At 41.1% G+C, this 16,979-nt stretch overlaps 1 protein-coding gene across 1 annotated transcript in view; it reads left to right on the top strand.

Moving 5' to 3' along the window:
- The window catches only part of DLGAP1 (DLG associated protein 1), a 342,771-nt gene that overhangs the window by 58,619 nt on the left and 267,173 nt on the right, over nt 1–16,979 (top strand). The window contains exon 2 of the mRNA XM_003801620.2: nt 8,862–9,076. Coding sequence (XP_003801668.1) covers nt 8,862–9,076 — 215 coding nt within the window. The remainder of the gene's footprint in view (nt 1–8,861; nt 9,077–16,979) is intronic.

The following is a 16,979-nucleotide window of genomic DNA, read 5'->3' as shown; positions in this document are numbered from 1 at the left end:
TTTTTTTTTTTTTTTTTTTCTGCTTTTGCTATGAGAAGAGCAAGCTAAAAAGGCTACAGGGACATTTAAGCCAAGTCGCATTTGTCAAGGTGAAAGCTGTGTGGCGCAGAAAAACAGTTATCCCCGCTGCAAAGAAGATGCAAAGGAGCCGAGTGAGTAGGGAATCTGAGAGCCCACTAAAAGTGCTTAGAAGGCCAGCGCATCACAGCCATTTCTGTGAGACTTGTAGGCAGGAACTTGAACTCCAGGAAGGGCCCTTCTTACAAATGCTAAATCGTTTCTGGGGTACTTGGAAGTTCCACCCCATCCGAAAGCCATCCTGAAAAATGTGATGGTCCTACATGTTTTCTAATCTCCTGCTAACCTCCCCCCAGAAAACCTGTCCATTTTTGTTTAAGCAGAAGCAGAACAGCAGCTATAAGGGAGCCCCAGAACAGGGAAACAGCAGTTGCTGTTTTATTCCATAATATTTTAAGTATTCGTTTTTAAATACTTAACTTGACAGTGCTAGCAAATTAGTGACAAGAGAATATTTACACTTATTTCAATAGTTAACTTTTTTAAGTAGTATTGAGTGGGAGTCTACATTCCTTTTTGTTTTAGTTTACTTGTTCATTCACTCGATCATCACGCATCATGGATTCATCAGACATAGGGAATATTATGAAAGGTTTTGATGACAGACAAATGCAGATTTCTAGCAGTTATTATGACCTTGGGCAAGTCATTTCCCCTTTTGGAATCTCTGTTTTGCAGCAGTAAAATGAAAATAGTAATACCTACTTCCTGGAACTGCTGGAAGGATTAAACTAAAGTAGCACCGGCACTGCTCCCAGCCCTTAGAGATTATTTCATAAATGTCAGGTCCCCAGTGCTCCTTTCATGCCACAGGTATTTCTCGTTCTCTTTACCCTTCCTCATCAAGCACAGGAAGGGCTGGGTAGGCTGACCCCCAGTCACAGCCGTGCACCCCCATTCACCTGGTTGCTCTAACCGCAGCTGGGAGGTGGCCGTGCAAATGTGATCCAATATTGATACCCACCAGTTAATCACGGCTCTTCTTTGCTATAGTGTCTTTATTTCTACCTAAGCAACCAAATGCCCAAGTTATTTCTGCCAGCTTCTTTGGTTCCTCATAAAACAGTCCTTTATATGCCCAACCCAGCCTGGGGTTCCAAAGTTTTCCTTCCAAACCTCTGCCTGTGAGAACAGCTCACAGGATTGCACTGGCCTGCCCTTGTATATTTGCAGGACATCTGCTCCATCTCAGCTGTTCCGTCGTTCTAAGCGTCTTCATTCCTTTTGTGGCTCTCAGATTTCCCAAAATCTCACGCATTTCCATTCCTTCAAATCTCACCATTCAGTTCCCATTCTGAAATAATCCTCTCTCAGGGAGTCATGGCACGTGGCTTCATCTTTCCACCATTGTCTCTTGGGCTGTCATTGGCACATATAGAATGTCTGACTATATCTGCCCTGTAGTTATATTTCAATAACTGCAGCCCCGGCAGAGTGGGAGACATGGGCTCCGGGAGACACTTCTAAGCCTTCCTATATCTGAAATAGCAGTCCTTGTAACTTTTGTTTCAAGGCGTGCAGCCCATTATTTATTTATTAATGTTTTTCTTACAGGCAGACCTTAAAACCCTATAAAGTTATTATCTTATCTGAAATATATGGGCTGCAGTTTATTATAAAATAATAATTGTTACCCAAAAGACATGCGAAGATGAGGAGAAGAAGATGGCAGGACCGTGAGTGGCAAACCGCAGTGTGGGCACTAGTGACTAAACTCTCGGGACCTCAATTTCTCTATTTGACAAACTAAACTCTTCTTATTTTTCAAAACAGTTATAAGGATCATGAGACACGTGAGTTTATGTTTTTGTGCAAAAGCACAGATGAATGCTGGTTGTTATTAATTTGGTCACTATTGAACATGAGCTGTAGGTTCTATAATTACTATCCAAATACATCCATTTCTTTGTTTAGTTTTCATGCATACTTTTTAAAGTTTCTAATTGATTATAAGACCCCTAGTTTTCACATTTTAGCATCTCTGATGTTGAGATCGAGCACACAGTCTATGGAGTATCAGAATTTAACAATGGCATTTATTTCTTTATTGGCGGCACAAAAAATATTGGGACGATTGCATTAGTATCTTAGATTCAGTAAAGTAGTATTTTATCTTAGGAGAAAGCTGAATAAGACTAAAAAACTTTAGAGCAGCTTGTCTATTCCAAATGAGAACTTTATTAACTAAGTCTGAGCACCCCCCATAAAATCCAGAAAATGTTTAAGACATTCAGAAAAGAAGTTTTTATGTTGAGTCGTTCAACCTTTAAAAGTTCCTTATGAGAAAGATTTTTTAATGACCCCTCCCCCATACCATAATCGTTTTAGCTCCCAGACCTCCCAGAGCTAGAATGATCCTCTTTCATCTGAATTTGAGGGGGGAAAACGTCAGCACCAGAAGGTAGCCCATTTCCAAATGTCCTAGAGGAGAGGTAAATACCATTTTTGCCCATGGGCAATTTAATAGAGACATTTTCTTAACATAAAAGAAAATTTTGTATTGCATGTGATTACATAAACAGTCTATTTGCAGTTATATTCTTATGCTAGAGTATCTAATAAATAGAAGGATGGTGGCAGCCTTATAAAATGGTTTTTAATACCTGTCCTGCTTCGTACCGTCCTAGGCCCTGGGAAGCGGTAAGAAGCTGCCCCATTTACTTTTTTCCCTACCTCTATGAATGTGAGCTGGACACAGACAGCCTTCATTCAGCCCAGAGCCCCCTCACCCCAGCCACTGGCCGTCACCATCCTCATACATCTAGAGTACATAGGTCTAGGGCCAACGTATCTTAAAAGGTTTTCTGCAGATATAAAAGTAGTTCCCACAGAGCTTTCTTTTCTCCTAAGTTTTCTGCTTTGTGAACCAAAAGGAGGCGTCTGCAGTTCGATTGCTGGGAAGCCAGCACACACTGGCTTGCTCAGGGTGGCTCCAGGGCTGTGGCTCCCCTCTCAGTCAGCTGGAACAGAGACAAGTCCCCAGAACAGAGAGCTGCGGGGCACTACCTGATGGGGACCTCTAGATTAAAAATAATAGGAGCACATAGTATATTAGGAATTTATGCTTTTGCTTCATGTATTCCAATTATTTCTGCCCCTACATTATCAAAGAAAATGGAAAGCAGACATCAGAGTTTTCTAAGAAAGCCAACGTCATCCGTCATCAAGGAGCATGTGCGTGCTCAGTACCATGCCAGCCAGCAGTGCAGAACTCCCATGAAACAGACCTCTACTAAGCGCTTCCTGTGTGATTATGGGCATTGCCTCACTTATTCCATCCACAATTCTATGGGATAGGAAACCAAGGCACAGAAAAGTTATGAATTTGTCCACCAGGAATTCAAACCTAGGCAGTCTAATTATAGAGCCCATCCCTCTCACCTCTCAGCAATACTGCTTACCCTGATTTCAGGGAACTTACAGAGTTACTGGAAAGATGAAACAAAGACACAAAGAAAAAGAAGCATATCAATCAATATTTTGCAATTATGCAAATAAGTACTCAATGTGATCATGTCCATCAGAGGTTGGCAAACTCAGTGAGACATGCAGTCTCCATCACTGCCATATACTCTGACTCATAGATCAAAACCAGCCATAGGTAACATCTAATGAATGGGGATGACATGGACCAATAAAACTTTATTTGCAAAAACAGGCAGTAGACTGGATTTCATCACAAGCTATAGTTTGCTGACCCCTTTTGTAGATGATGCATACTATAGATTTCAGAAAGGAGAAGATCAATTGAGGCTGGAGCAGTTGATGGGTACGGTAGGAGAGCTGAGTTCAGCTTAAAGGAAGATTTGATGAGCTTAGAAGACCCCGTGTGACCCAGCCCCACCACCTCTCATCCCTGCCTCTTGCTCAGTGCCCTCTGACCAGGCCAGCATTTTTCCTTCCTAGGGCTTTGGTTACACCAAGAGAGTCTCTTACTATAGAGACTTTACACTGTCTGATCCTTCTGCCAGGAAGGTCCTTCCTTCATGTCTCAGATCTTGTCTTCAGAAGTCACTTCTTCAAGACAGCTCCTCTTAAAGAACAAGTTAAAGCAACTCCCTCTGGCTACCCTAACACATAGCCTCATCTTACTTCCCCCCCAGCATTCATGCTTTCTAAAATTACCTTGTTCATTTATCAGCATGCTTGTCTATTACCTATCTCTCCCAGCTCTCCTTCTAGAATTTAAATTACACAGAATGGAATCAACATTTGTATTTTCACTGCCATATATTCCCAAAACCGAGGCCTTGGCCGGCAGATAAATAATTTTAAAATACTTGCAGAAGTAAAGGAATAATGGAGGGAGGGAAGAAAGGAGACAGAAAATGTAAGCACCCATTAGGGGTGCTTAATTCCTCCTGTTCTATGACTGAATAGACTATAACCTTCATTAGAACAGCCCATCAGTCATTGTCTGTGACACCATTTCAACTCAGAAAGCATCCTCACCCTGTAATTAGAGGATGATAGCATTTGACCATGGTCATTCATTAGTCAAGGGCAAGTCTTCTGGACTTCTAAATGATGACATGTAGTTTAAGTTATAGATGGGCTACACTTGAAATAGAAAATGCAGACTAATTCTCGTTTTGTTTATCAAAAATAAAGATCTCTATTATGTGTAAAGCTTAAACATAAGCATTAAAAAGCAAATGATCCTTTTTTTTCCTAATCCACAGCTACTGTAAAACCTAACCTCTATTAGATTGTGTTTGTTATTTTTTTACATTTGTTGGGTCCGACCACCTCCTAAGCTGATGGAGACAAGCATGACATCTCGCCAGCCGGAAATCAGCAGGCACCTGTGCTCTTTCTCTCTCCTCTAGTTTCCCTTACTCACCACGACTAACAATCCCTTAAACTGCCATCACCAGCAATCATGAGGGCTTTACTCAGGTAGCTGCAAGGTTAACCATTTCTTTGAATTGCTCTAAATCTCTTCTTTCCATGCAACTGACGTGGAAAGATGCAGCAACCTCTGACCAGCTCACAACAGCAGCTGCAGCCATATAATTATCCTCTCTTTCCAGTCAAAAAGGAAGCACCATTCCACTCTTTGCGCCCCTTACAAACCATGTATAGAAGCAATGCCTCCCTTTTGCTTTAGAGGTCAAGAAACTGAAAATAACAACTGGCCTAATTAGAGCAATTGTACTGGCCTTTACAGTTCAGCAATAGCAGTTTTTTTTCCCCAGGTCTGGATTCCTGTGTCTTTACATTTTTCCTAGAACCAATATCTGTATTAATTTATATGTAACCCTGTTGTTTGCTACCTTTAAGCATATGAATACTGTCTTAATATTCCAATTCCACTTTAATGAAAGTAAATCACTTCCAGACAACTTTTAGCTGTTATCATTTGAAAAGTAAGATTAGGTGAAAGGTGTACAGCATAGGTTGGGCATGGTGGATGACACCTGTAATCCTTCCACTCTGAGAGGCCAATGTGGGTAGATACCATGAGTTCAGAAGTTCGAGACTAGTCTGAGAAAGAGAGCCCATCTCTACTAAAAATAGAAAAATAAGCCAGTCATTGTGGTGGGCACCTGTGGTCCCAGCTAGTTGGGAGGCTGAGGCAGGAGGATAGCTTGAGCCCAGGAGTTGGAGGTTTCTGTGAGCTGTGATGCTACAGCATTCTACCCAGGGTGACAGCTTGAGGCTCTGTCTCAAAAAAAAAAAAATTGATATACAGATTAAATACTTCTAAGCTGGTCCCTTTAGCTTTTTTTTTTTTTTTTTTTTTTGGCTGGGGCTGGGTTTGAACCCGCCACCTCTGGCATATGGGGACCCTACTCCTACTCCAAAAGCATACTCCTTTGAGCCACAGGCACTGCCCAGTTCCTTTAGCTGTTTTATAGTACAAGCCCCGTATCTTCCATAAACTAACGTTGAAAATATGCCTAAACAGAAATGTGCCATGTTTTGTTACGTAAGTGATACAAGCTAATCCATTTGTCATTAGTCTTTGACATATTTCAGAGACATGTATGCTTTGGAATTCACGTTGCTACTTACTAAGCTAGTGTGCTTTGTCTACGACCCTCAGCTGTACCGAGTTAGTTCTTAAAATGTAATTGCTAAGCCAATAATGATGTTCTGAACATGATGATATCCACATGATGAGTTAGACTGAAGAAAAACAAGGCTGTTCTCAGCATTTATAATTTCCCAAGAAATGTTTGTTGCTGTGGTGACTTTGATGCTTTTTAACCATAAAAGTAGAAATACTACATTATTACTAGCATGATTAATAAATGGGACACAATAAAAATATGTCATGAACTATAATCGTGCAGTTCTGCAGGTGCCACAAAACATAGCCTAGAAAGAGAGGTAGCATGAAATAATACAAGGCCCCCGCAAGGACCCTGTGGAAACTCTGACCCTTCCCAGCCATAACGCTGGGGTCGGGGGGGCAAGTTTCATGGCCGTAGCTTTCTCATTTTTAACACAGGTATGATAATAATAATAATACCACCCCTCAGCTAAGTAGATCAGATGGACTAACGTATATAAAACACTTAGAACGGTGCCTGCACACAGGACCAGCAGTACAAGAATGCATTAAATGAAATAGCACGCTACAGCCTGAAGTTTAATCTCTGATAGTACTTTTCAGAATTAGAACCTAGAAACTGCTGTTTTCGGTGCTTCAATCTGATGTTTCTAAATAGAAACTTTTTTCAAATTATACAGGTAAATTAATAATTTAAGAAGGAAAGAATTGTGCTTTTATTTTTACTAGCACATCTCTTCTCACTTCCTACAACCTATGATATTTAGAAATCTATGTCTAATATGTGTTATGTGTCATTTGGGACAATTTTCCTAACACTTAACTTTCAGAAGCATATATTATTAATCATAAAAGTTAGATTAATATAATTCTGATCCCAGTAGTCAAACCAAAGTACTTTGAACCCCAGTGCTGCCACGTACTAGCTGTGTGTCCTTGGGCAAGCTCCTTAACCTCGCTGAGATCATGCTTCTTATATGAAAAACGCCAAAAAAAAAATGCTCGCATTATTGATTCAATGAAATAAGGTCCTGTACTCAAATTATTTAGCATAGTTAAACGTTAATAATTAAGTACTATAGGCTCAGTGCCTGTAGCTCAGCTGCTAGGGTGATGGCCACATACAGCAGGGCTGGCAGGTTTGAGCCCAGCCCGGGGCCTCCCCAACAACAATGACAGCTATAACAAAAAAATAGCTGTAGTGGACCCTGTAGTCCCAGCTACTTGGGAGGCTGAAACAAGAGAATCACTTGAGCCCGAGTTTGAGGTTGCTGTGAGCTGTGACACCAAAGCACTCTATGGATGGTGACATAGTGAGACTCTGTCTCAAAAAATATAAATAAAAATTAAAAAATAAACAATTAAGTACTAAATTATTTTAATGGGTAACCAGTAAGTAGCATTGAAATATTAAATACTTTTTTATCTTCTCATCACAAACCTGGCCAATTCCAGGGAGCCCTTCCCAGATACTCCCTCCTCCTCACCATTACCGATAGCTCCTGTTCCTAGCATCTCTTTAGTGCATATTCCATTTACCACACCACCTCTTAAACTTACTAACATGTTAATTTGGAACTATGCCTAAATGTATTTATGCTTCATCTTCTCATCTCTGTTATAAGCAGATTGAGGGCAAGAACCAGCCTCCCCCTTTATGGGTCTCTTTTAATTCGGCCCTGTGCTGTGTTCTATGCACTGTAGGCTGTTTGCTACTTCTTGATGGAGGAAAAGAGTGGTGATTATGCAGTTCTTTCACCAAATGGGGAAGGAGTGAAATCTTAGGTTGAGTTCATATTGAAGTGGAAAATCTAGGAGGAAGGGAAGAGAGAAAGTCGTAATACAGACTCCTTCTGAAAGGCCGTGAGTGCAACGTCCTGCCAAACTCAGAAGAAATGATTGTGGAAAGAGAAAAGAGCAGTGCGGACAATTAGGGATTGAGGGAAGAATCCAGGGAAGCGAGAGGAAAAGCACCATTCAGACGGTAGGAGCTGCACCAGCTCAGTAGAGCAACTGGAGAGCCGAAAGGGGAGACACTCACAGGAGTTGTTAATTCTAAGTGTGTGCATGTGTGAGTGGAAAGGCAAAAAATTAAATTAAGAAAATGCCATTAGCTTTCATGAGGAGATCACTGGAAATGCTTAATGAGTTTTTGAGCAGATCGGTGGAAGCTGCATTCAAATTAAGAGGGGATCACAAAGAATAAGTGACTGGGAAGTGAATGCAGCTGGTATAGAACTGGCTTAGGAAGAAGAGAGCCTGGATATGAGAAGATGAAGGTGGAAGGAGTGGGATGGGGTAGAGCAGCGGTTCTCAGCCTGTGGATCGCAACCCACAGGAACTGTAGTAAAGGGTTATGGCATTAGGAAGGTTGAGAACCGCTCATGTAGATCAATCAGAAACCATTCCTGAACCTTAAATGACCACTGAAAACCAATCACCAAAAATCTCAAATAAAACTGCTCTTATTTCCAGTGACATCCTTAATGCCTGACTCAACTGTTCTCAGCTTGAGAAAACTAAGTAAAAACGAATCAGGGTGAATGGTATTAATTTTTCCTAATACAGAGCTTATTTTAAAGATTGAGACATGGAATGCATGTGTTTAAAACATTTTCAAGCCTATTACTTTAAAACATTTATTGAAAGGTTAACATCTAGTGTTTTGGATAAGTATCTATGTTACACATATGCAGGGTCATAACAAAAAGAAGAAAAGAAAACGGTGAATAAAAAGTGAATTATCTATTTTCTATCTGAATAGGTTCCTCAAGACGAATGGTCAGGGTACACCCCTCGAGCTAAAGACGATGAAATTCCATGCCGAAGAATGCGGAGTGGCAGCTACATCAAGGCCATGGGGGATGATGACAGTGGCGACTCAGACACAAGTCCCAAGCCTTCTCCCAAAGTCGCTGCACGAAGAGAAAGCTATCTCAAGGCTACTCAGCCATCCCTTACAGAACTCACCACACTCAAGTAAGTTCTGTGACCAACACTGTGGTCCAGCTCCTTGTATTAGGATCTGACAGTCTGACTCCTAAAGTAAGTGGTGCAGAAAACATCCTACAGATGGGGCAGTGTGACACACTGAATGGCCAATTGACTTTGACATTGGCTCTGATGCATATACCCCACAGCCTTCAAAGAGGGGGAGCCCACATGTGCTCTGCACCCATTAGGAAGTGAACCCCCCACTTCCAGTAAGAAGGGTTTGAAACAATCCAGAATGGCTTCTGAAAGAATTAACATTTCAAGCCAACAAGAACATCCATGTGTCCCAATTCTTGGGCATTTGTTCAGCCACTAACTATGCAAGAGAGCTCTTAAAAGATCCTTGACTATTTGAGGTTACTGAGCAGCATGATAGGGGAGACTGTCTTGGAGAAGCTTATAGGCTATGGCTGTGTTTGAAAATTAGGTGATGTGTGAATGTTCTTAATACACATTTTTAAATTTGAGCACTTGATACATATTATAATTTGCAAGACCTTAAAAAAATGTTTTTTGTTTTGAAAAATGTGACTATAAATACAGTTCACCCAGCAATAAGGACACATTCTGAGAAATGGGTCATTAGGCAATACCATTTTTGTGGGGACACCACAGAGCATACTTACAACCTTGATGGTGCAGCATCATAAGTATTTGTGTCTCTAAATATATCACAAATGCTTACACAGTCATAAGTATTTGTGTAACTGAATATATCTCTGACACAGAAAGGCCAGGTAAAAGTAAAATGAAACAAAATAAACATATCTCAACATAGAGAAGGAATTTTTCAGCTCCAGTACAATCTTATAGGACTGTCACCATCCGTGCAGTCCTCATTGGTCAGAACGTTGTTATTCAGCACGTGACTATAGACCTTATGTCCACTTATGCTATTTGAAGACAGAGAACGGCATTACAGGGGCAGCTACTAAAATTGTTTATTTTAAGCAAGACCTGATTTAATTTTTAATACTATTTATAGAAAGTAAATCAGGGCCTTAGAACATGGATCCAGACAGAATTACATTTGGACCTGAAAAATATTAATATTATAGATAATTAATATTTTAAGAGCCTTTGATTCTATATTTTGATAAAATGTATATTACTGTTCCTGTATTTACATTATCTTTTTATAATTTTTTCTTGAGACAGAGTCTCACTATGTTGCCCTGGGTACAGTGACATGACATCACAGTTTACAGCAACCTCCAATTCTTGGGCTTAAGCAATTCTCTCCCTCCCAAGTAGCTGGGACTACAGGTGCCTGCCACAACACCTGGCTATTTTTTGTTGCAGCTGTCATTGTTGTTTAGCTGGCCAAGGCCGAGTTTGAACCCGCCACCCTCAGTGTATGTGGCTGGCACTATAACTGCGATGGTATGGGCACTGAGCCTATATTATAATATTTCATACAAAATAAAACGTTAAAAGACAAAGACAAATAAAACCAAAAAGACCAAGGCAGTTGAGTTCAGGAAAACACACTAGGCTGTTAATTCTGTGATGGGGATTTATTTAAGTAGCAAAGTATATTTTATATTTTGTTATTCCCTTTGTGAATTCGTTTTTAAAGGATTATGTGAAACCACTGTGTGGATCAATTTAATCAAAATTAATACTAATACATTAGTAAGTCAACTCAAGAAAAGAAGTTCTTCTTTCTTTCCAGTGGCTTCCTGGTCCCCTCTTTGCCTTTATTACTACAGGTTTTAATTTCCTAGGACTGTCCTAACAATGTACCACAAACTTGGTGGCTTGAATAAGGTGACCAGATGTCCCACTTTTGGCAGGACAGTCCCAATTTTTAACAATTTGTCTGGTCCCACGGCGTTTTTAAAAAGTCCCGATTTTTGGAAAGAATGCATGACAAGCTAGGGAACAGTGGGAGAATGGGAAGGGAATATACGGTTTTCCACTGCTGAAAAGGTTAATGTAACTCCATTTGGGAATGAAGAGGTTAATGTAACTCCATTTGGGAATGAAGAGGTTAATGTAATTCCATTTGGGAATGAAGAGGTTAATGTAACTTCATTTGGAAATGAAAAGGCTAATGTAAACTCCCTACTCCCCTCCTGGGCAAGGTATCAGAAGGAGACTGGCTCCCTCCCTTGCTTCTAGGCAAGGATAATTATCTCAGAAGGAGCCAAACTGGAAAAAACAAGTAGCCGCCCCCTCTCTAGAGTAAGGTGATCAGACATCCCGTTTTTGGCAGGACTGTCCTGATTTTTAACAATTTGTCCTGCATCCTACGGCATTTTTAAAAAGCCCTGATTTTTGGAAAGAATGCACGACAAGCTAGGGAACACGGGAGAACAGGAAGGGAATATATGGTTTTCAGCTGCCATGTGGCTATTTCGCCAGGACATGCGTTTTATATTATTTTTGTTAATTTTACAATGTTAAACTTTAATAATAACAAATAATTGTTGAGAACTGCTTATCGAGAACTGCTTATCAAAGTTTGCATTGTTGTCAGGCCCCACCCCCCAGGCCCTGTCCCCTCCAATGGTGTCCCGCTTTACTAATGTTAAAATCTGGTCACCTTAGGCTTGAAACAATAGAAATTTATAGCTTTACAGTTCAGGAAGCTGAAAGTCTGAAATCAAGGTGTGTCAGCAGGGCCCTGCTCCCCTGAAACCTGCAGAGGATAATTCTTCTTTGTGTTGTGGCTGGCTTGCTCAGCATTCCTTGGCTTACAGCCACAGCACTCCAGTTGGTCTCTATTGTCATGTGGTGCTTTCCTATGTCTGCTCATGGCTGTCTTCTTATGATGCCAGTCATATGGATTAGGGCCTCCCTGATGACTTCATATAAACTTGATTAAATCTGCAAAGACCCTATCTCCAAATAAGGTAACATTCACTGACATTTGGAGTTAGTTAGCACTTCACTGTGTCTATTTAGGGAGCACAGTTCAACTCACAATACTGCCATGCAAGGTGAAAGTTGATCATGGAAATAAGAATTGTAAATAGGGCTTCATGGCACTTCAGCATACATCTGGAGGCTCAGAAAATTAAATACTGTAAAACCACTACAAGTTGACCAACCAAGGGACCGTAAAAAACTAGTCAACATAGGGAGGTGATCAACATAAGGAACTAGCCCCACTGTACTGATATGTGCATGTGGTGGACATCCTATCTATGAAAATTAGCTCAACTTAAGGAGGTGGTCAGCGATGGAGGTCCTACAATATACTCATCTGAAAAGAACTAGATTTGCAATAAAGGCATCTGGCCAAGTTTGTATACAATAAGAGTAGCAAGGACCCTTTTGACAAATATCTTCCTTAATCCTTAAAATACCACTCCACTAAAAACAATAAAAGTTAGTCACAGCTGTGATGTTAATCTGCATCTTCCAGAAGTGAAAAAAATGGAATGCTATGGGTAAGAAAGTCACTTAGACCTGCACCCTGCAGGCCCTTCTACCTCAAGAGTATCCCTCATGTGAGTTTGTCATCAGGACACACTCACTGGTCCGGGTCACTGAATGACACTGTGAGTCTTGGGTGATGAGGTGCAGTGATCACTGCTGTTCATGGGTACAGTGATCTTGTGGTACAGTGATCACCGCTGTTCATAGGTGCAGTGATCGTTGTTCATGGGTATAGCGTCTTTGCGGTATGGTGATCACTGCTGTTCCCAGCAATGCCCAGGTGTGAGAAGAACAGAAAGGAGCAGAGATGAGGAGAGTACCCTAAGTGAGGCTGAGCGCAATGAGAGAGGCTAAAATCAGCATCCACTGTTGTGCCTAGGGGCTACTCTGGTAGCTTCTAGGGTGTGGAGAACCTCTCCAAGTCATCGGAACTCTTTCTTTCTTTTTTATCGTCTACACAATATTATCTTCCTCTAATGTCCCGAATCATGTTTCTACAACCATCATATATTTTCTTTACTGCTCAGTAGTTCTAAGGGCAGAAAGAGGCAAACATACAGAGAGTTGCTAGGCTGCCGGTAGAAGGTCAGCTGCTTCAGACAGTGAATCACTGACCAGAGTGTAGGTTAGTGACTGCTGGTTCCTTCTCCGATGCTTGTAGAAATCCAAATTGGTAGCCAAGGGACTAGGGGACACCTACTAGGTTGAATAACATTTTTCTTTACTTAAGATGGAGTTTTACCAACCCATCTCTATCATCCCCTCTTCCTTAGCAGGGAGAAAAACATCTGACCACTTTGTTCCCTGTGCTACCTACGATCCCATTCCCCAGAATCATTTCTCATAGCTCTACTAACCTCCTTTCATTTCTCCCACATGTATTTTATGAGTTCATTTCATCATTGCCATCTACATATGTCTTCATCATCTTCAACCACAAATGATTATTAGTGATCTCTAGTTTAACCAGGTTTAAGGAACTAGACTATGGAGCAAAGATTCAGACATGAAGTGACTCAGAATCAATTCTGTCTTTTATCCCTTGATGATGTTTTGACTGGAGATCATTATTTTTCTAGAAGTTTGAAGCATTCAGTCCCTCATGAGAAAAAAGATCCCCATATCCTGGAATTCTAGTTCCTCAAAAAAGAAAACTATATTTATGTTCCTACTTCTTTGACATTTAAGTCAAGTTTTTTTTCTTCTTCCTCCTCAGCAATTCACAGCTTTAGGGATGAATCATAGCCATGAACCAAGATAACTAAAATTAGTCAAGAAAGATGGGGGCAGCGTTTTGTTGAAGGTTTTCAACTCCTATCTTCTCTCAGAATGTTGGAGAGAAGGCACTCCTACACTTTCCTACATTGTTTTTCTTTTTTCTCTTCCATTTTCTATTTTCCAAAGGCATCTGGAGGGTTTATTTGTGTGGGTGCTTTTCAACTGCTACTTCACGTTAGTTGGGTATTGGGTCTTCAGATAGACAAGGCCTAAGGTCACTTAAACATTCTGGTGTCAGGAGGAGTCTTGAGAGGATAAAGCCCATCTCTGTGCCTGCAAAACTCCTCCTGTAGCTACTCTCTGAAAACTATTACCACTGTCATTTATCGTCTCTCATTCCACAGCTATTAACAAAGCTCTTCATGTCATCACCAGCTTTTACTTCTTCCTTGCTTATTAAACAACAAAGAGTTTGAAATAGCATATCACCCAAAAATATTAGTATTTTCAAAAAGAGTTTCTGAATATTTAATCATAAATTTTTAGGCAAGTAGGGGAGAGATTTGGGGGCCAATAGCTTGGCTCTGACAAAGAATGTAAGTCTTTTACTTGGATTTGCTACAATATGCTATTTATTTAGGAACTGAGACATACTGCCTGCTACCATGATTAGTTAGAACCATGTCCAAATCCCATCTTAAACTTTTATTCAATGTGCTATAGAAAGAAATTTTTTCTTTTTTTTTTGAGACAGAGTCTCAAGCTATTCCCCTGGGTAGAGTGCTGTGGCATCAAAGCTCACAGCAACCTCCAACTCCTGGGCTCAAGCGAGTCTCCTGCCTCTGCCTCCCAAGTAGCTAGGACCACAGGCACCCACCACAACACCCGGCTATTTTTTGGTTGCAGCCATCATTTTGTTGTTTGGCGGGCCTGGGCTGGGGATTCAAACCCACCACCTTAGGTGTATGTGGCTGGCGCCTTAGCCACTTGAGCCACAGGCACTGAGCCAAGAAATTTTTTCATGATATTAAGTGAGCTATCTTTTAAGAGATTCTAAAGTTAAATTCAAATTTCTGTTAATCTTTGGCAAATAACACCTTAAAATGTCTTCAGAACTTCTTTATCCCTTTGTTCAGGTACTAAGAAAAATTTTCCCCTGGAAAAAATAGTCATTCTTTATGATTATAGGTGTTGAGGCAGACCCTGTAGCTCAGTGGGTAGGGTGCCGGCCACATATACCAAGGCTGGAGGGTTGGAACCTGGCCCAGGCCAGCTAAAACAACAATGACAAGTGTAACAACAACAATAAAAATAGCCGGGTGTTGTGGCAGGTGCCTATAGTCCCAGCTACCTGGGAGGCTGAGGCAAGAGAATCACTTAAGCCGAAGAGTTTGAGGTTGCTGTGAGCTGTGATACCACAGCACTCTACCGAGGGTGACATAGTAAGACATTGTCTTAAAAGAGAGAGAGAGAGAGAGATTATAGGTGTTCAAACACCTCTGAAATTGGAGAGAGAAGGGCCCTGAGCATTTCCAAGAGGGCCAGTCAGAGCTCCTAGCAATTTTAATAAAATGTCCAACCAAAGACTTCAGGGAGGTTTATTTTCAACCTAAATGCCTTGAAGGCAGATAGTTTTTCATTATGAGGATGGTTCATTTTCTTAATCTTCATTTTTTCCCTTGGCCCGGAAATATTTTTTCTTCCTTTTTGTCTTTTTGGTTTGTTTTAGACAAATTGAAAAAAATACTAAATAGCTGTGTGGCTATTGGCAGCTGGATTAATGTCTCTGAACCTCCTTACAGATAATCATCTCCAGCTCTTAGCAGGATGGCACCGCTGCGGGGCTCTCCCACACTGCCTTTCTCCAGACGCAGGCCCGTGGCAGGCAGCATTAGCAGACCCCAGCAGTGATGGGCCCAGCATCTTCCCCCTTGAGTACAGACTGAGACCCCTGGCACCACAACTCAGATGGCCATGTCCACAGATGCTATCGTCAGGCCACCTGACAGGTCTCAGCAAACCTTTTGACAGCCCTAGTGGTGTAATTGTAGGAACACACAGTCGAGCTGGCGGTTCACAGTTTAAAGACACAAGGATGTAGTGTTGATGAAGAAAGTAAGCTGTGAGAGGAGGTAGATGAGGTGTCCTCCTTCCGCTTTACTTCTGAAGATTTAAAATGAACCGATTCCACCTAAGGAACCCCAAACAATAGCTTCCTGCTGGAGTCTCTTATTTTTCTTTGTGCAAGTTTCTCTCTTGCTTTTTCACCCTCCAGACACCGTGTCCTCTGCCTGTTCCACATACTCCACATGCCCCTCCCACCCACCTACTGTTCCTCATGTTCCTTTTCTTCGGGGGGGGGGGAACAAGAGCATCTCTGTTTTTTCCCAAAGATGGGGACCATATTTAAGAAAATAGCAATTCGCATCATCCCATCTTTGTGCTGAGTAGCATGACATGTGTGTTTTTCCCAAATGCTTCCTGGTTCTCTCCTACTTATGCCTCGGTGTCATCATAACATGTAACGTCAGATGCTCTGGCCAACCATAGGGATAACAGGATAACACAACTGTCACTACGAAATTGTTAATTTACGTCCTCAGTGATGTAAACTTGGGGTAGTTTCCATTCTTCCCTGACCATCACACTTTCTTCTTGTCCCCCATCCAAGTCTCCCCCCCACACACACACACTTTCCAAAATAATAAGAAATGGAAAAAGTTTAAAAGGGGGAAACCATTCTTTCTCATAGACAAATAATATTCACTAAAACATTTTAAAATACAAAAGTAGCATAAGGCATTGACAATTATATCAGTCTCTGATCAGTCTGCTCAGCTTAGAAAAGGAAACTTTAGTGCTTCACTGGACTGCGAATGCCCTCCTCCAAGTGATGTGGGCAGTGTGAGTATTATACTCTGGTCCATCCTGGTCTCTTGCTGTCTAATTACTCTTTAGAAAAGCAACTTTCCGGATTGTATAGTCCCTATAATGATCATGACTCCAGAGTGGGGAGAAATACCTGTGTGTCTCTAGGGGAGGAGACAGAATGAAAGAAGTCCAGATACTTTTCAGAGAGAAGCAAAGAAGATATTTTTTCAAAGTAGGTGAGATAATTACATTTTGGCGAGGTTCTGAGTGCCTGACGAAGCCCTAAAGGGTTTTGATTTTGTCATCAAATCTCTACACTTGTGATTTTGACCACTTTGCAGAGATTGAATAACTTATCCAAGGTTATCTATCAACTAAATGTCAGAGCTAGGAGTTGAGCCCAGGTATAGAA

The sequence above is a fragment of the Otolemur garnettii genome, unplaced genomic scaffold (assembly GCF_000181295.1).
Source record: "Otolemur garnettii isolate 467f Iridium unplaced genomic scaffold, OtoGar3 scaffold00213, whole genome shotgun sequence".
In the NCBI taxonomy this organism is placed as follows: domain Eukaryota; kingdom Metazoa; phylum Chordata; class Mammalia; order Primates; family Galagidae; genus Otolemur; species Otolemur garnettii.
Note: the sequence above shows the minus strand (reverse complement) of the source record. Positions and strands in the feature narration are given on the sequence as shown.